The sequence below is a fragment of the Sorex fumeus genome, unplaced genomic scaffold, assembly GCF_029834395.1.
Source record: "Sorex fumeus unplaced genomic scaffold, SorFum_2.1 ptg000079l, whole genome shotgun sequence".
In the NCBI taxonomy this organism is placed as follows: Eukaryota; Metazoa; Chordata; class Mammalia; order Eulipotyphla; family Soricidae; genus Sorex; species Sorex fumeus.
In genome coordinates this window covers 5803018-5821447 of record NW_026606136.1, presented here as the reverse complement: position 1 = coordinate 5821447, position 18430 = coordinate 5803018, and the positions used below count along the sequence as shown (strand labels likewise).

The 18430-nt window shown below is 62.6% G+C and overlaps 2 protein-coding genes across 3 annotated transcripts in view; one reads left to right on the top strand and one right to left on the bottom strand.

Moving 5' to 3' along the window:
- Positions 1-18: 18 nt before the first annotated feature.
- On the top strand, positions 19-6911 carry ABCG8 (ATP binding cassette subfamily G member 8). 2 transcript variants are annotated; one of them, XM_056130589.1, is made up of 13 exons: positions 19-95; positions 1612-1704; positions 2203-2353; positions 3118-3356; positions 4092-4224; positions 4294-4563; positions 4958-5105; positions 5175-5258; positions 5590-5789; positions 5874-5950; positions 6093-6360; positions 6454-6581; positions 6654-6911. In XM_056130589.1, the coding sequence occupies exons 1-13, from the start codon at positions 60-62 to the stop codon at positions 6789-6791; spliced, it is 1965 nt and encodes a 654-aa protein (XP_055986564.1). In that variant the 5' UTR covers positions 19-59; the 3' UTR covers positions 6792-6911. The 2 variants fall into 2 exon arrangements, with proteins under 2 accessions (XP_055986564.1, XP_055986565.1); XM_056130590.1 differs by lacking the exon at positions 1612-1704.
- Positions 6912-9235: 2324 nt separating this feature from the next.
- Positions 9236-18430, bottom strand: part of LRPPRC (leucine rich pentatricopeptide repeat containing) — a 48929-nt gene continuing 39734 nt past the window's right edge. The window contains exons 30-38 of the mRNA XM_056130583.1: positions 17699-17828; positions 15284-15372; positions 13165-13369; positions 12454-12593; positions 12254-12369; positions 11099-11173; positions 9987-10071; positions 9462-9604; positions 9236-9376 (exon numbers count right to left, since the gene is read on the bottom strand). Coding sequence (XP_055986558.1) covers positions 9323-9376; positions 9462-9604; positions 9987-10071; positions 11099-11173; positions 12254-12369; positions 12454-12593; positions 13165-13369; positions 15284-15372; positions 17699-17828 — 1037 coding nt within the window. The 3' untranslated portion in view covers positions 9236-9322. The remainder of the gene's footprint in view (positions 9377-9461; positions 9605-9986; positions 10072-11098; positions 11174-12253; positions 12370-12453; positions 12594-13164; positions 13370-15283; positions 15373-17698; positions 17829-18430) is intronic.

Here is an 18430-nt window from a genome sequence, read left to right as displayed (position 1 = left end):
TGCGTGAGGTGCCGGGAGCAGCCGGGAGGGGCCCCAGCACACCGGGCCAGTGCAGGGCCATGGCTGAGCAGGACCCCCACCCGCAGGACTCCGCGGTGAGTGGGCGCCCGGCAGTGCAGTGGGTAGGGCTGGGGGCCTCTGAGGTCACTTCCTGTCTGAGGCTGCAGGTCCTGCCTTCCCGGGCAGGGGGCAGGTGGCTGGAGCTGGGCACTGCCCTGTGGGAGTGGGGGGGTGGCCGCATGGCCCCTGGCAATGGCCTTTCTGAGTCTGGGGGGCAACAGGCTGGCAGGGGGGGTCTCCGCCTGCTCCCTCCCTGAGTGGCCACTAAAGAATCTGGGGCATGTGCGGTGGGGGAGCGTCCTCTCTGGCCTCTCCCCAGCTCACTGTCTTGGGTCACCCCACCCCACAGCCCAGTCCCACCCTTAGGTCCCCAGATGAGGTGCCCGCTCGGGTCCAGGTGCTGCCAGGGGCGGGTCCCAAGTGGGGCAGCTGCACAGGCCCTCTCAGCCCCCCATTCTCCGACGTGGAATCTGATGGTGGTCATGGCCGCTCGGCCCACCAGGTCCCCCAAGCCAGCCCAGCAGTCACGAGGGGTCCGTGAAGCAGCTGACAGCGGCCGGCTGGGGTCCACGGCTGAGCCCCGGCCAGGCCCTGGTCAGTGGGGAGGGCAGAGGGACCTCACAAAGGGCCAGGCTGTGGAACTATCCCCACAGGCCAGTTTAGAGGCGACCCGGCCTGAGTCCTGCCCCACAGCCCTCTGCACCCCCAGGGCCCCCCCGCCCCCAGTCCCTGCCGGCCGGGACCCTCCTGCCGGGACCAAGGGGAAGAGGCAGCCAGGGGCCTGCAAGGGACTCACTTTCCTGGACAGTGGGCGTCTGGCGGGCCCCGCCCTCTCCCGCTAGGCAGGTCAACTGCAGCCCTGCACGAGGCCCCTGGCCCCACCGTTGCAGGGCAGCAAAGAGGGGGCAACGGCCATGAGGACCTGGGTATGTGCCGTGGGCTGTGACCATGAGCCGTGGGCTGTGGGCTGTGGCCCATGGGCTGTGGTCCGTGGGTCGTGGTCCGTGGTCCGTGGGTTGTGGGTTGTAGGTTGTGGTCATGAGCCATGGTCTGTGGTCGTCTGTGGGTTGTGGGCTATGGCCATGAGCCGTGGTCTGTGGTCATGAGCTGTGGTCTGTGATCTGTGGTCAGAAGCCGTGGTCTGTGGTCTGTGGTCTGTGGACTGTGGCCATGAGCCATGGTCTGTGGTCTGTGGTCAGGAGCCGTGGTCTGTTGGCTGTGGCCATGAGTCGTGGTCTATGGACTGTGGTCATGAGCCATCTGTGGTCTGTGGTCTGTGGTCAGGAGCCGTGGTCTGTGGGCTGTGAGCTGTGAGGCAGGGATGCCCCACCCAGGGTGGCACTGAAGGGGTTCCTGTACCAACGAACCAGCTTTGCCACAGTGGACCCCCAAACTTGGCGAGGGCAGAGTCTGGGCCCCTCCTGCCCAAGCCCCTCTCCCACCAGTTCCGGCACATCTGCCTGGTGCTCTCAGCCCCCAGCTCTCCGGTCCCCCCCCCCGCCCCCCCAGTCTCCTCTGTCCTGAGTCACGGGCCTGCGGCATCTCCCCCAGGAGAGCGTCTTCTCCCGCGAGACCGACCACTGCCTGTACTTCACCTACAGCGGCCCCCCAAACACCCTGGAGGTCCGCAACCTCAGCTACCAGGTAGGGGCCCCCGATGGGGTGCTAAGCCCACGTGTCAGCTGAGGGGACCTGCAGGGAATGTGAGCTCTGACACCTGCGAAGCATGTAGGGCGAGACCCCCAGAGGCCCCCACGCTGTGGGCAGAGATAGACGGGAGCAGTGACATGACCTCGGAGCAGAATCCCGCCTCCCCTCCCCCTCCTCCCCCTTCTCTCCCCCCCCCGCCTCCTCCCCTCTCCTCCCTTCCCCTTCTCCCTGTGGTCACCCCCTGCCCTGTCCTCCCTGCCATCCCACACCAGGCCCCCTCTCCCTCTCCTGTCCCAGAACATTCTGTGGTCACCACCTGCCGCGTTCATCCCAGCGCCAGGGCAGACTCAGGTTGGCAGGGCCGCACTCTGCACCCCGTGGTGCCTGACGGGGACCCTGAGCTTTCTGCGGGCGGGCGCAGCCATGGCCCCCCCTGCTCGGGGGCTGCTACCAGCTCAGCCTGAAGCTCTGCTCCCCGCGACCTGCCCGCAGGTGGACCCTGCCTCGCAAGCACCCTGGTTCGAGCAACTGGCTCAGTTCAAGCTGCCCTGGAGACGCACCAGGGCGGCCGGAAGTCCTGGCCTGGAGGACCTGAGCTTCAAGGCGCGCAGTGGACAGATGCTGGCTGTCATTGGGGACACGGGTGAGGGCCTGAGGTGGGGGCCACAGTCCCGGGGCAGGCCCTGGGGACTGTTTTCCTGGGTCACAGGTTGGATCTGTGTGTTCCCAGAGGCACATGTACAGGGCTCAGCCGACATCACGTTTTAGGTGCAGTTCCCGAGGGCCCATCCCAGGGCCCAGGCACTGCACAGAAGCTCTGGGAAGGCTTCCTGGTGGGAGGGTGATCCTGAGAGGGGCAGTTCTGGGCTCAGTCCCCACGAGGCAGGGGGCACCCAGAGTAGCTCAGCCTGGGTCCCCACTCCGGGTGCCCATGTCCTCCTGTCCTCCACCCCCTCACGGGACACAGGACACCTCCGGCCCAGGCGCGGCGACAGGAACTTTGATCTTGCCACATCAGAGCGGGGCTGGGTCCTTGTTAATCATTGCCAGTGTCCCCACGTGCCTCTCGCAGACCCCGGGGACACGGGGGGCTTCCTCGGGGAACAGATCCCTGGGGGCTGATCAGAGACACGAGGGGAGCCAAGGGTGGGGATGAGCCCCCAGAGCAGGGCACAGACAGACGGACACGCAGAGACAGGAAGGGGCCTCTCCTGGGGCATTACCAGGAGGTATTGGGGGTCACTCCTGGTGACGAGGACGAGCCCCTTCCCGCAGCTCTTCCTGCCTCCAGAGGGAGGGGCTTCTCAGCCCCGCGGCAGCTGACCCCACGTTAAGGGGACGACACGGGGGTGTGGGGAGTGGGGTCACCTCCGGGCCCGCAGGGGTGTGAACCGGGCCCCTTTGCAGACTGCGGCCGGGCCTCCCTGCTGGATGTTCTCATGGGGCGCGCACCCAGCGCCCGGGCTCAGTCGGGCCAGGTGTGGATCAACGGGCGCCCCAGCACCCCCCAGCGGGTGCGGAAGAGTGTGGCCCACGTGCGGCAGCATGACCAGCTGCTCCCCCACCTCACCGTCCGGGAGACCCTGGCGTTCGTGGCCCAGCTGCGCCTGCCCAGGAACTTCTCACAGGCCCAGCGAGACGAGAGGGTGAGTGACCCCGAGCCCACAGGCACAGCCCTCTGGGGAGAGGCCACTCGGGGAGAGGCCACATGGCAGGGCCGTCCACAGGGCCACTCGGCCCTGGTCCTAGGTGGGAGAGCCCAGTTGAGTAGCCGTGCCACGCCCCAGCCCACGCTACATCCCTGACCCACGCCACATCCCTGACCCACGCCACATCCCGGACCCACACCACGTCCCCGACCCACGCCAAGTCCCTGACCCCACCACATCCCGGACCCATGTCACATCCCCAACCCACGCCACGTCCCCGACCCATGCCACATCCCTGACCCACACTACATCTGACCCACGCCATGTCCCCAACGCTGTAACATCCCTGACCCACACCAAGTCCCTGACCCCACCACATCCCCGACCCATGTCACATCCCCAACCCACGCCACATCCCCAATCCATACAATGCCCACGCCACAGCCCCAACCCACACCATGTCCCTGACCTCACAACATCCCTGACCCACACCACATCCCCCACCCTCGCCACGTCCCCGGCCCACACCACGTCCCCGACCCACGCCACGTCCCTGACCAGGCCGCTGCTGAGGGCATATGCACAGCCAGCGGGGCTTATGGAAGCCAGAACAAAGCGTGGCTCCAGGAAGGGGCCACGGCCCTCAGGTCCCCAGGAGGGGGTGTTCACACGACTCTGGGGCACACTGTCGGGGTGAGCCCGGGCAGGGCCTCTGAAGTCGGGGTCCCCTAGGTGGATGCGGTGATCGCGGAGCTGCGGCTGCGGCAGTGCGCCGACACACGCGTGGGCAACGCCTACGTCCGCGGGGTGTCGGGGGGCGAGCGGCGCCGGGTCAGCATTGGCGTCCAGCTGCTGTGGAACCCAGGTGAGGCGGGAGGGGTGGAGTTGCCCACGCCCAGGAGCCACGGGGCCTCACTGTCCCCTCTCCGGCCAGGCATCCTGGTTCTGGACGAGCCCACGTCGGGGCTGGACAGCTTCACGGCCCACAACCTGGTGTGCACGCTGGCCAGGCTGGCCCAGGGCAACCGGCTCGTGCTCACGGCCCTGCACCAGCCGCGCTCCGACATCTTCCACCTCTTCGACCTGGTCCTGCTGCTGGCTGGCGGGGCCCCCGTCTACCTGGGCGCCGCCCAGCACATGGTCAGCTACTTCACGGCCGCCGGCCAGCCCTGTCCCCGCTACTGCAACCCCGCAGACTTCTACGGTGAGCCAAGGGGCCCAGAGGGCTGGGCGTGGCTCCGGGTGCGGGCTCGGTGGGCGGGTGCAGGACACGGCCACGGCCGCCCCACCCCGACGGCTGAACCCCTCAGATCCCGCCCAGGGAAGGACCTGCTAGGGGCTGCCTTGCCAGCAGTCGGTGCCCTGGACTTGGGGTCAGAGGGCACCTGCCAACCTGGCCCTGTGTGAACCGCAGTGACTCCGCCAGGGTTACCCCAGGTCACGCCACACCCACCCGAAGTTCATCTTCGTTCGAAAGTTGACCAGACTGCCCGTGAGGGGAGGGTCTGCGGCCCCCGGGGAAGACGGGGGGCCCCATCTGGGCACATGGGGGGCCTGCTCTGTGCGGGCCATGAGTGGGCGGCATGGCCTCTGTGCAGTGGACCTGACGGCCATCGACCGGAGGAGCCCAGAGCGGGAGGCGGCCAGCAGAGAGCGGGCACGGGTGCTGGCAGCCCAGTTCCGGGAGAGCGTGCGTGGCTGCGAGGACTGGCTGTGGGCGCCCAGCACAGCCCCACGTGCCAACAGGTGAGACGGCAGGTGTGGGCGGGGGAGGGGGAACCCCCAGGGATGCCCCTGACACCGGACCTCCCACAGCCTGGCGCCTGCAGGGGACCCCAGCCCGCCGGCCAAACCCCCGGCACTGCCCGGCTGGGGACAGCAGTTCAGCGTGTTGATCCGGTAAGGGGGTGCAGGGTCCTGGGAGGGGGCACGCGGGCCCCACGTTGGGGGACACACGGGCGTGGGCCCCAATATTTTTGGTTTTTGGGGTGTTATCAGGAGCCTCGCTTATTACTGCACGACATTCAGTGACACACTCGCTGCCTGAGGCCGGGGGTCGGGGGGAACGGTAGGGTGCCGGCGACACACATGGCCCCACCACAGCTGCCTGCCCCCGCGCCCTGGGCCCCTGCGTGCACTGTGCCTTCTAGAAGGCTCCCCTGCAGGGCTGGGCCGAGTCTCATGGCCCTGCCACCCCCCACCCTCCCACCCCCGCCCGGCTGGCCTCCAGCCGCCAGATCGCCAACGACTTCCGCGACCTGCCGGGTCTCCTGGTGCTGGGGGCCGAGGCCTCGCTCATGGCCCTGGTCATCGGCTTCCTGTACTATGGCCACGGGCCGCGCCCGCTCTCCTTCCGGGACACGGCAGCTCTCCTGTTCATGGTGGGCGCGCTGGTCCCCTTCAACATCATCCTGGACGTCATCGCCAAAAGTGAGCCCCCGCCCCCCCCGCCCCCATGACCGCGGGCCGGGCTGTGCCTTCGGGGCCACGCTCCTCCCTGCCCCTCTCCCACAGGCCACGCCGAGAGGCCCATGCTGTTCTCGGAGCTGGAGGACGGACTCTACACGGCAGGCCCCTACTTCTTCGCCAAGGTGACGGGCGGGAGGGTGGAGGAAGCCCCGGGGCCCTCACTGGGCAGCGCCAGCCGGCCATGCCCACGCCCACGCCTCGGAGCCAGCCTGGGGGTCCTCGGGAGGGCCGCCGAGCAGGCGTCACAGAGGGGCGGCCTCGCAGGTCCTGGGGGAGCTGCCCCTGTACGCCGCCTACATCCTGGTCTACGGGCTGCCCACCTACTGGCTGGCCAACCTGCGCCCGGCCCCGCAGCCCTTCCTGCTGCACCTGCTGCTCCTCGGCCTCGTGCTGCTGTGCTGCCGCGCCATGGCGCTGGCCACGGCCGCGCTGCTGCCCACGCTGCACCTGTCCTCCTTCTGCGGCAACGCGCTCTACAACTCCTTCTACCTCACCGGCGGCTTCATGATCCAGCTCGGCAACCTGTGGACAGGTGGGGGCCGCCCGGTCGGCCGCGGGGGGCCTGGGAGCGGCCAGGGTGTCCCCTCCCTCCCGCAGCGCCCTCAGACGTGTCCTGCCCCCACAGTGCCCGCGTGGGTCTCCTACGTGTCCTTCCTGCGCTGGTGCTTCCAAGGGCTGATGCAGATCCACTTCACGGGCCAGACCGTCCCCCTGCACCTGGGGGACGGCACGGTCTCCATCCCCGGGGACTGGGTGAGTGCCCGCCTACCCCGCTGCCCCGCCGCTGCCCCAGATCCGAGCTGGCCTCACGCTGCACCCCCGCAGGTCCTGAGCTCCATGGGCCTGGACACCCACCCCCTCTTCGTCGCCTTCCTCACGCTGCTGGCCCTCACCACCGCCTTCCTGGGCCTCTACTATGTGGCCCTGCGCTGCGTCAAGCAGACGCCGAGCCAGGACTGGTGACGGCGCGGCCAGCCACAGGGGGGCAGCAGAGCGCCAGCAGTGGAGGGACCCTGGGACCGGCTGCTTGGGGGGCCGCCCCCGGACAGCCCCGACAGCGACAGCTCAGCTCAAGACACAAGACTCGCCACTCGGAGATGCCTCCCTGCTCTCTGGGGTGCAGCCCGAGACCACCCAGCCCCACCCCCACAGGTCTGGGCGCCTGGGGTGAGGCCTGGCCAGGGACAGCGACGCCACTGGTCCAGCTGGGAGAACACTGGCCAGAGCCAGCAGAGCTGGGCAGAGCTGGACCCGGGGTGGCAGGCAGATGCCCCACAGGCTGACCCCACTTCTCTTGCGGGTTCCGGAGGCCTGGACTCGGGCTCTTTCCCCGCCTGGGAGCACGTGGCCCATGGTGCTGGCCGGCGGTGTCCAGTGAGTCGGTGCAGTCTGAGGGGTGTGAAAACAGCCTGTGTGCAGACGTGCTGTGTGGCCACAGGCCACGTCTCTCCACTTCCCAACCCGGTGGACACACCTCAGGCCTGACCCCAAGCTGGACACTTCTCGAGAGCTTTGGCCTTCCAGCGTCCATGGACGGAGGCAGAGAACACTGCCAGGCCTGGGAGCCAGCACAGAGACCCGAGTGCCAGCCACACAGCCACGCACGGCCCGGACCAGCCACAATCCCAAACAACCTCCAACTTTTGTGGAACGTGGCATTTAGAAGCCACGGTCCGAGGACAAGGTGCTCACTGCTTCTGGCCGACTCAGAAGCATCGACGTGTGTACGCGTGCCTGTTCATTTGCATACATTTACATACAGCGTGTACATACAGAATGCACCCAGGTATGTGTAGATTGTGTGCGACACATAGCTCTCTAACGCAGTCTCTAGATCACACGTGCACCTATGCACACACACAGGTATAGCTGGATCTCTGGATATGCAGATGTGTGTGGGTACGTGTACAGCTGTGCTTGGACAGGTGGGAACACCCGTGTGTGCAAATGTGCACACGCACGAGCTCACGACTGTGTGTGTCTGCAAACACCAGAGTTCGCAACCCTGCGTGTTCATGACCCTGCACACACCTGTGCTCACCCTTGCGTGTCTGTGCACATGCCTCAGCTCAGCCCCGCGTGCACTGCATGTCCGTGTACACGCCTGGGCTCACCCCTGCGTCTGTGCACACACCTCAACTCACCCTTGCGTGCCCGGGGCCCCACCTGCAGTCAAGACTTGCTACTCTCCTTCCTTTCTGGCTTGCAGCTGCGGCACTGGCGAGAAACTCGTCCCCAGGCCTGGTGGTCAGTGACGTGTTTGTGGGACTCAATGTCCTGCCTGCCCACGCAGGGCTCCACTCCTCCACAAGCTTCTCACAGCCTCCCCCAGGGCCCTGCACTTAGCCGCGGGCTGCTGACCCAGTGGCCACTTCAGGATAACACGCACTCAGCCTTTCACGTTCCACTACCAGTGGGGGTCCCTAAACCGGGCAGAAAATGACCCAGTAACTCCACTAGCTCCTGGGGACCCTGGACACTTGAGGGAGCCGCACCTCCCAGAGTGGGTGCAGGGCCCGGAGGCTCCTTCTGGTGCTCACCGCGTGGACACCCAGAGACATTCTTTCCGAAGGGCCTCGGGGACCTGCCTCAACACAGGTCCTCTTGCTTCTGGTGAACGTGGTGGGCAGATGGCAGAGCACATGGTAGGAGGCACCCGCTGAAGCCCATCACAGGGTCCCTGGGAGGTGGGGGGCATCACCAAATAAAAATCGGCTCAGCCATGGCTGCCTGGCGGCCCTCTGCCTTGGCATGCCCAGAGCCTCAAAGAGAACACCAGGGTCTGCCCGGCGAGCCCCCACGGGCCAGCCTAGTCCTAGGGTGCCGGGCTCGCTCTTGGCACCTGCACCGCGCGGGCAGGGCGTGTCCCGGAGCCACTGGCCTGGGGGTGGCCGCTCTCATCTCCCGCTCAGCCCCACAGGCACACCAGTCTGGGCGTCCAAGGGCAGAACCTCCCGAGGACACAGTCCTCCCGGCTCACTGGGGTCCCTGGACAGTGCAGCACCAGGGAGGAGGGACTGTGTCGGTGGCTGCAGGCCGAGGGCGAGTCAAGGCGCCCCTGCTGCCCCCCAACCCCCCAGAGAGCCAGGAGGAGCCTGAGGGCGGGGCAGCTTCTCAGGGGCAGCAGCAGGCCTGGCGTGGCTTCGGATGGGGCTCGTCTCCTCACACAGCGGCGTGGGGCAGTGGGAGGCCTGGGAGCCCCACCCCACCAGGCCCACCTCAGGTGCCCGGGACGCAGCGCCTCTGCCGTTGGTGCTCAGGCCCAGAGGACCGATGGCACAGTCTGTCAGGGACAGGCTGGCGCAGGTGGTGGCGCGGCAGCCTCGGCACGCCTCCCCCTGCCTCGCCACACACACGCAGGCTGGGCCTGGCCGGCCGCCCAGTAAGGACGAGCTGGTACACAAAAGTCCTCCTGGGGGTTTATTCCACCTCTTGCACAGAGAAAGCGACATTGCACACACGAGATCACGGACAGACAGACGGGCGGCGGCAGGTCACGGGGCTTCCTTTGACTCCCGAAGCTGCTTCGCGTAGAACTCGAAGCTCTCCTGTGGAGACGCACAGGTCAGCGTGCGGGCGGTGGGCACACGAGCTGCCCCGTCCCTGGGCAGGTCGGGCGGGAGGGCCACTCACCGGGGGCTCCGGGAAGGGGACGGGCTCGCCCAGGCTTCGCAGCAGGACCGCGTAGCGCTTCAGGGACAGCTGGTTCAGGGGCTTGTTCCTGGCCGTCAGGCGCTCGTAGAGGGCTTTCGCGGCTGCGCCGTCCCCGTCCAGGGCTGAGGGGAGAGTGATCAGCTAGACGGGAGCCCCGGGACCACAGGCTCGGGCTGGACCCTCGGGGCCCAGCTCTGCTCTCCCGGGAGGAGGGGCGACTGCCAGGCCCCGAGTCGCCTGTGGAAACTGCTGGAAGCTCCCTCTCCTTCCCAGCCCAAGTGGGACAGGAGCCCAGGGCGGGACCCAGGCCTCTTCGGGCCAAGTGCGCGCTCCAGCTCCCGCCCGTGGGCAGCAGGGGCCGGGTGGGGCATCCCCTCGGCCTGACTGCACCGCCCCACCCCGTACCCTGCCCCCCAGGGAGCCCAGTGAGCCGCCCTGCGCCCCCTCCCTCATCAGTGGTGCTGCTGTCCAGCTGCTTGGCCCCTCCCTCCACCACACGAGTACCGTAGCTCTTCATGAAGGACGTGTACACTTCCTCTGCGTCCATTAACTCAGGAATCAATTCCGACAGGGACTTCAGAGCTGGTGCCTGGGGAAGGAGCACAGGCATTTAGAAACGGCACAGGAAGGGGAGGGCACACAGCTGCCTCCAGGGGCGCCAGCGTGACGGGGATGCCCGGCACCAGAGCACATGGGTGCCCTGAGCTCCAGGGGTATCGGCCCAGGAGGGTCCCACTTCCTCTCGCGAACAAGCAACTGAGGTCCCGGGTGGACCCACCACCTGCTCCCTGTGCCGTGAGGGCCGGGCCCCAGCTCTGCCTCATAGGAAGAAGCAAAAGCCTGTCATGCCTCTGCCAGACACGGGCACGCGGTGCCAAGAACCCAGCCAGCCGCTTGGCGAGTGCGCCCACCCCACCTGACACCAGGGAGCTCGTGGCACCTGCCGGCCCTCAACAGGCAGGAAGGTCGGCAGAGCTGGCAGGGCAGCGCCTTCTGGCCACAAGCACCTGACAGTCCGGGGGGGGAGGGGGGCGGGGGCGGGGGTGCCCCCCACTGTCTAGAAGTTGTGAACAGGCACAATCATGGCGCACCAACACTAGTCCAGCACGTCTGAGTAGGGAGCAGGGGGACAACCCATGTTGTGTGGAGGGTGCGGGGATTCAGAGAAACAGCGCGCGTGCGCATGGGGGGAGGTTTGGGCCAACGGTGTGTGTGCGGGGATCTGGGGGTGACGGCATGCGTGTGTGGACGACAGTGCAGGTGGAGGCTGTGGAGTCGGGTTTGGAGCAGGAAACCACCTCCGGGTTTGGCGGGCGATGCCAAGACCGCCCAGCTCTGACAGGCGGCCCTCACACGCAGAGCGCGGCCAGCCTGGAACGGGGCGTCGGGGCCTGTGAGCCCACCGGCCCACCAACTGCAGCCCTCCTGCAGTCAAGTGTCCCTTCGGACCTCGGTGCAGCAGGGCGTGCCTCAGACCAGCACCACTGCTCCTGGAAGAGTGGGGGGACCCTGGGGCCAAACCCAGTGGCGAGCAGCGCACCGGCAGGACCCCAGGCCCACCCCGGGGCCGCCCAAGCCCTCCCCTACGACAGCCCCCACCTGCCCCGGGCACCTACCTTCCCCCGCCTCTGCGACATCCTCACACAGAACACGGAGATGATGGACGTCTGCTCGGCGATCGCCCCGCACCTCTGCCAAGGACAGTCTGGTCAGGAGGGGCCCCTGCGGCCACAGCGGCACAGCCCGGGGCTCCCTCAGCACTGCGCGCCCCGAGTCCGTGCAGAAAGGAAAAGGGGAACCCCAGGCTTCAGCACTGCCAAGCGAGGGCGAGGGCTGCACGGAAGGGGGACAGGAGCGCGATTCCCCCAATTATACTGCCAAGATTCACAAGTGAGCCCAGGATCATAAGGTTAATTATACATTTAATAAGGTGTCAGGGAGATAACTGCTCGTTTCTTTATAAAAATTAAAATGTACAAAGCAAGTTCTCTTTAAAGTATAATTACCTACACGCGCGCATACAAAAGGACTGATTTCTATCTCTCTATTTTATAAAAGGCTTTCACTGCAGCAGACAGCCAGTGCTTGAGAAAGAGACAAAAGTTAAACTCAGAAAAAAAGTTTCTATGACAGACCAGATGAATCGAGTGTCTGTCCAATCTCAGACGCTATAGTCAAACCCAAGATGGCAAGACAATATTTTAGTTCCCATCACCACAGATGTCACTCTCGCGAGTCTCTGAAAGCACACCGCGCTCTCGGGGCTTCAAACACTGTCAATACTGAAAGGAATCGTGGAAAGGAACTTTGGGGACACACGGAACATTTACGCTAGAAGCTGATGTTCTCGATGTCATGAATCAAGCATGTTTGCAACAGCAAGACTCGTGCCTCCCGCGTGGCAGGCAGCGAGCGACTGGGAGAGGCTGCGGCCGTGTGGCGCGCCCAGGACAGACCCTGCAGTGTCCCCCGCCCCCCGAACCCTGAGAACGGGGCGGGAGCCCAGGAGCTGCCCCCACCAGAGAGACCTCAGCCGTGATGGAGCCCGGCGGGCCGCAGGCACATCCCCCCTCCCCCCCGCCCGCAGGGAAGTGGAAACAAGCGACCTCCGTGGTCCCTCGAGGCACGGCCCCAGCTGGACACGGGCGCACACAAACGGGTCCAGCTCTCAGGAAGCCTCAGCCAGGCCAGAGGCCCTCCAGTGTCCAGGGAGAAGCTGGGCCTGCCCACCCACCGTGCTGCACGGCGACACCCTGGCTGCCGGCCCTTACCTGGAGGAGCGCCCTGGCCGCGTCCACCTTGCCCGACTCCACGAGCTGCAGGAACAGGTCAGTGACCGGCTTGTACACTGCAAACTGATTGGCCAGTCTCTCCGCCATGATGCTCACTGGGGAAGACAGGCGAGAGCCCCCTCAGACATGCGCAGCCCGTCCACGCGCGGTCGCCGCCCTCCCTGTCCCGGACAACGCACTTCGCTCCAAGGCTGGTTCCAACTGCTCCTCGATCAATTTTCGGAACAAGTAGGACAGGCCAAAGAACTGGGGCTCCATGGCGGGGTCCCCCGATGTCAGCATGCCCTCGATGCTCTCCACGGCGGCATCTACCTCGTTGCTGTGAAGGAAGGAGGCGTGTGAGCGCAGGAGTCTCTCCCGCCAACCCCACAGCCGAGCTTAGCGCTGCTCCTCACACACACAGACTCTGGGGAAAGGGAAAACCCACTCCGTCAAGTGCTCTGCAGGAGCCGCGAGGCACAGGGCAGGAGGCAGGAAGCGCGTGTGTGTGTGTGTGGGGGGGGGGGGGGGGGGCCCAGGTCACCGGGGCCTGTCGGGGGCAACCTGAGACGGCGTTTCCAGCCACTTGGACATGGGAACTTCGCCTTTCCAATCCAGAACTGAGCACAGCGCACAGCTGAGACCAACGTCCAGCCGCTTGGGTTCTCAAAGATGCCTGCGGCTTTATTAAGGTCCTTTCCTAGGGCTCGGGCTTACTCCTGACGGGGCTTGGAGGAGCCTCTGCTGCAGGCCAGCGTGCTCCGTCGCCCCGAGGTCGGCCAGTTCTACTCCTCCCGGCACCAGCAGGGCAGAGGGAGACGGGAGCCCCAGCAGAGGTGCAAGGCTCCCCGTCCCACCGCGCTTCCTGTCCAAAGCATGAAACGAACGCTAAGACGCGTGGAGAGACTCACTTCTTTATCTGTGCCAAGGCGACGTTATTGATGAAGACCATGTGCGAGAGGCCGATGGAGTCCTCCAGCCCCGTGACCAGCTTCTGGATCTCCCGGAGGCTTCCGAGGTCCCCCTTCAGGGCACATGCCTGGATGAGGCGCGTCAGCGCCAGGCGCGAGGGCACCTGCTGCAGGCTGAAGGCCGTCTTCAGTGTCGCCATCGCCTCTGGACAGAAAACGGGCACCAGGGCCTGTCAGACGCTCCAGCGGGAGCAACTCTGACCGACTGGCCCAAGGCTGAGTGTGTGATTTCCTCAGACCAGGGGGAACGTGAGCAGTGCTGGGAGAGATGGGTTCTACTCAGGGATCAGATTTAGTGACTGGTTTCAAGGAAGTTGACAAGTTTAGGGAAATTTACAAAAGAGTTTTTGAAATTGAGGCATTTATGAGCCAGAGTCATGATACAGTAGGCAGGCGCTTGCCTTGCACGTGGCTGACCCGGGTTTGATCCCCGGCATCCCACACGGGACCCTGAGTCCCGCTAGGAGTGCTTGCTAAGTGCAGAGCCAGGAGTAAGCCCTGAGCATCACCGGGTGTGACCAAAACAAAAACAAACCAGAAGCACTTCAAAATATGCACCTTCCACCCACTTATCACCCTCAAAGAGTGGCAAAACCACCAGATGGTTTGCAGGCTGGAAGTTCTGGCCGCTGTTTCCTAACACTCATTTCTCAAAATGTAAAACAAATAAAAGAAAGCTCATCCGATTCCCTGGGAAGGCCCGGGGAGTCTGGCTTGGGGGGTGGCAGGTGCTGACCGTGGACAGCAGTGGCGACCCCCAAAGGCCCTGTCTTGGCTGGGTGGGGACAGGGAAGCCCAGGAAGGGCCACCGCTGAGTGTCCACCAGGGCCACAGACTGCTCCATCAGCCGCAACTCCGGGAGCAGACGGGAGTCCTCCAGAGCGCCAACACCTGACAGGCGGCGAAGGATGACGTGAGACTCAGCCCACAGTCACGCCAAAATCCAACCCCCTGAAGTTTAAAAAAAAAAAAAAAGGAAAAAAATTTTACTTCGAACCCCCACATCCAGAACATGGTGTCATGGAAATGAACTCACTGACAGGGGAGGGACTTGGCATGGCTTTTTGGGGGCCACACCTGGCTGGGTCGGGATCAGCCCCGGTCTGAGTGACTCAGCTCTCTCGGGCCCGGCGCACGGAGGGTTAAAAGGCCACTTCTGCACGCAGCAGGAACAGAACCTAGAACCTTCCCGTCAGTAAATCTCGACCAAGAGGCCCGGCCCCGGCAGCACAGCAGCAAGCACGCACGGTGAACTCCCAGTCCTAGCAAGCATGCGGGGTGGGCTCCCCGCCGGCCACCTGGCGCGGGAGCGCAGGCACCCTGAACGCAGGGGGGCCACAGCCTCCCGAGCCCCCTCGAGCTCCCGCGCTGCAGAAGACTCAGACCCCACTGTGCCGCCAAGGGACGCCGTCAGACCGGCCGCACACACCTCTCCGGTGCTCCCCGGGGCGCGCCCGCCCAGAGCCTCTTAATATTAACGTAGAAACCCTAAATCCAAACAAACATGGCAGCTTACTGCTGTTGGTATTATGAACTATTAAAAAAGTATTAGATTAAGTTTTAAAAATCAATATTATAATCATTCGGTGCACAATCCCACACATTTAACACCCAATTTAACTCATTTGCTATCTCACACACAACCAACACAATATTCAGGAAACAACTGCTGGGAATTGTTTCAGATGCTCTAAAGTATGTTAATTTCCACAGCAAAATGACTTGTGCTGTGAATTTTAACGCACTTGAAAGCCTGTACTTTCTCTCGTTCTAGAACACAAATTTTGCATGTCTGAAGAGCTGTGATTCATCCTAAGAAAACCCATCTTGTGTTAAATGGAATGGAAACTGGACTAAGTGGTCAGGTGACAAGTACATTCATATTCAAGCTGTATTATAAATGCATGTACAGTAATTTACGTCTCTCAGCTCCCACAAAAGGCTCTTGATAAGCAGGTAATTTGCTAAATGGACTCCTTTATCCAAGTATTCGAAGGGCGTTACAAGAAAAATCTGCAGAGGCATTAATGTGACGTAAAGGTCAAGCATTGTGACATACCTTTCAAATAATCCCGCCTAACTTGCGCGATGATGAGGAGGCTGTTGGCAGCCTCGTTCAGTGTGAAGCCCTTGATGTGGGTCTCGGCACTGAAAGAAGCAGACATTTAGAAAGGGATTACTGACATGCTTCTGATATGATAATGAACGGTTGAGCACCAAGGTGAAATTATAAAAACTACTGTTCGTATGTTAAAAATATTGCTGCAAAATATCGACCTGGAGACAGCTTTTGTGTTATCCTGTCAATGGTTATAGAAGGATAATTTTTTTTTGCATTCTGACAGATGACAAAGTTGGAAATGAGCAACAAAAGAAACAAAGTACCAGATTTTTTTAAACAATCGGTTCAGATTCTTGAACGCTGACACGGGATGACTGAAGTAGCTGCGTGCCCGCATTGTTCTCCTGTATCCGAAGCTGGATACTTTTTCCTCTTTTCCCTGCACTCACCATAATTATAAAATGTAAAACTATTCTTTCGGCAACAGAAATGAACATTTATTTTCAGCACTGTATATTTTAAATATAAACTAAAGCATATTGCTAACTAACACCGTATCATTTCGTTGATTAATTTTCAAATTTCTGTCATCTAGATACATACGGTTTTTAAAGCGGAACCAACCGGCAAACTAAAACCGTTGTTACATTAAAATAAAAAATCTTGTCCCAGTGTTAAGTCTGAAACAAAACCCCCAACTTTTTAAAACTCGAGGAAAATTCAGGCTCTGCTCACCACGGACACACCCAGACCAAGGCCCCGGCCACTCAATCTCCCAGGGGCTGATGCAGGCGTGGGCCGGCCCGACTGGCCCGTGTCGCCTGCCCTTCGGGACGCACTGCCAGGAGCGTCGATCCCTGAGACAAGGCCCAGAGACCCCTCGGCGGGCGGCCACTCCTGCCCTTCCCCGGGTTGCTTCCTGCTTCTGACGCCCACAAGCCCAGCACGAGTATCCCCTGTGCTCCTCTCTGCACCCACGCCCTTCTCGTGCCCACTTGGAACTACTCCCTCAACCATCGATGTCACGGGGCGCCAGGACAGTGACTGAAGCACAGATGCACCGCCCAGCACAGGCGAGCCCTCCTTCCTGCCACCACCATCTCGTGGCGCCCGGCCTCGGCCGTGCAGGGAAGGAGACGGCTGATGCGCTTCCTGGACGCGCCCCAGGGTCACCTGGGCTGGTCAGCAGCCCTGGGCAGGCAGCACGGAATTCCAGAGAGTGCATTTACTGAGCTTTCTGCCGGACGGCTGGAAGCATTCAGCGAGACAGGGAGTGACCCCGTTAGGCACCACCAACGGCCAACATGGAAGTCTTCGCCCAGGACCAGGGTCTAGGGACCAAGTCCCACCCACCACAGACCGGAGCGGAGCCCGGCAGTGCCACACTGACAGGTTACATGGGCCCGTCGGTGACCAGACTCACGCCACTGACCAAAGACGCCTGCCACCCGCTCAGCAGCGTCCGGAAACAGCAAGTGCCACGTCTCAGAGACGGGAGCTGAGTCGCAGGCTACATGTCACAGCTGCCCCCAGCCCCGCCAGCAGCCGGGCCTCGCCAACACCAGGGCCCGACACTCTCGAGAGGCAGGCAGGAGCTCGTCCACGGGCCTCAGACTGAACGCTGGTTTCCGTGAGACCCTGAGTCCAGGCAGCAGAGGTCACTCAGGACATGTGGCCAATGGGGCACTCTGGAGCTGGGGGCGGGAGTGCCCCGCGCCACCCCACAGGCAGCATCTATGTCTAAGGCGGCCGTGGCCAGAGACAGGACAGTGGTACACGGGGCACACATGGCCTGAGGGAGCAGGCGGAAGCACCTCCCCTCCAGACCCTCCTGGACTCGGTTCACTCTGGTCACCATGCGTGCAAAGCCTTTGACCATGACTCCGCTGGAGTCCAGGAGCAGGGGCGGAGGAGGCGAGTGTGCACACAGGCAGGCACAGGCCCACAGGGCAGCCGGACCATCCAAGTCTACGAGTCTACTGTGTCCGCCGCAAAATGGTCTCAAGAGTTCAGCAAGAAGAATGCAACGAAAAGTCACTTTGAAAAGAGATCCCGTCGGAGGCCTGAGAGACAGGGCTTTTGCCTTGCATGTGGCCGACCCGGGTTCAATCCCCAGCATCCCGGATAGTCCCTCAAGCACCATCAGGAGTGATTCCTGAGTGCAGAGCCAGGAGGAAGCCCTGAGCATTGCTGGGTGACCCAAAAAGATTAAAAAAAAAAAAGATTCAGACGTCATGGACAATAGCAAGACAACACCAGGAGAACCCACACAGGTGAAGAAGGGCCAGGAAAGCGGGAAGTCCGGGAAGGAGAGAAGGCTGGGAAGGCCGGGTCGGCAACAAGCTGCGATGCTCCCTGTGGGCAGTCGGGCAGCAGAGCAGAGGGCGGGCATGGCGGGGGCCGGGCACTTACGCCTTCTTCACCTGCAGGGCCTGCTCCAGGCCACCGTCTCTGGACAGGAGCAGGTTCAGGAGGCGACTGTAGGCGTCACTGCTCAGCACGACGTTCTGCTTCTCCGCTTTCAGGAAGACATCGAACGCCTCTGCAGAGAACAGGGAGATGACGACGCCCGCTCGGCCTCTGGCCGGCCACCGCCCACCCACGGGCCCGCCATGGGGCCCACTTCTGGAAGACGAAGCAACACTTCTGCCAGCTACTACTTGACCCCAAGCCCAGAGGTCTTCCTGCTGAATTTATCGTCGAGTTACTTTTCTGAAGCCAGCAAATAATTCCCACGTGCTGAGTAGTTCTTCCAAATTTATTTGTTAAAAGATGATGCCAGTTTCAAAATCGCAAAATGTATGTTAAAGTCCAACTAAACCAGAGGTATAATTTAGATTGAGGGAGCAGAGATTTACCTTAAAGCAATCTTTACTCTGAAGTGGGTGGTTATAATGGTTCACATTTCAACACAATAGCATTAAAGTGAATATAGCCTATAATTCTAGAATTAGGAGATCCAATTATTTGGCTACGACAGGACTTATACAAAAACATACAATTTTCCAATATACAGATACCGAACAGGTAAACTAAGCAACATTTGTTTGACTGATTAACAGTTTTATTTCACTTGTTCACAATAACTGTCAGCGAATGAAAAGATGTTCGCCAGGAGAGGTAACCGCACCTGCAGTCACTCGC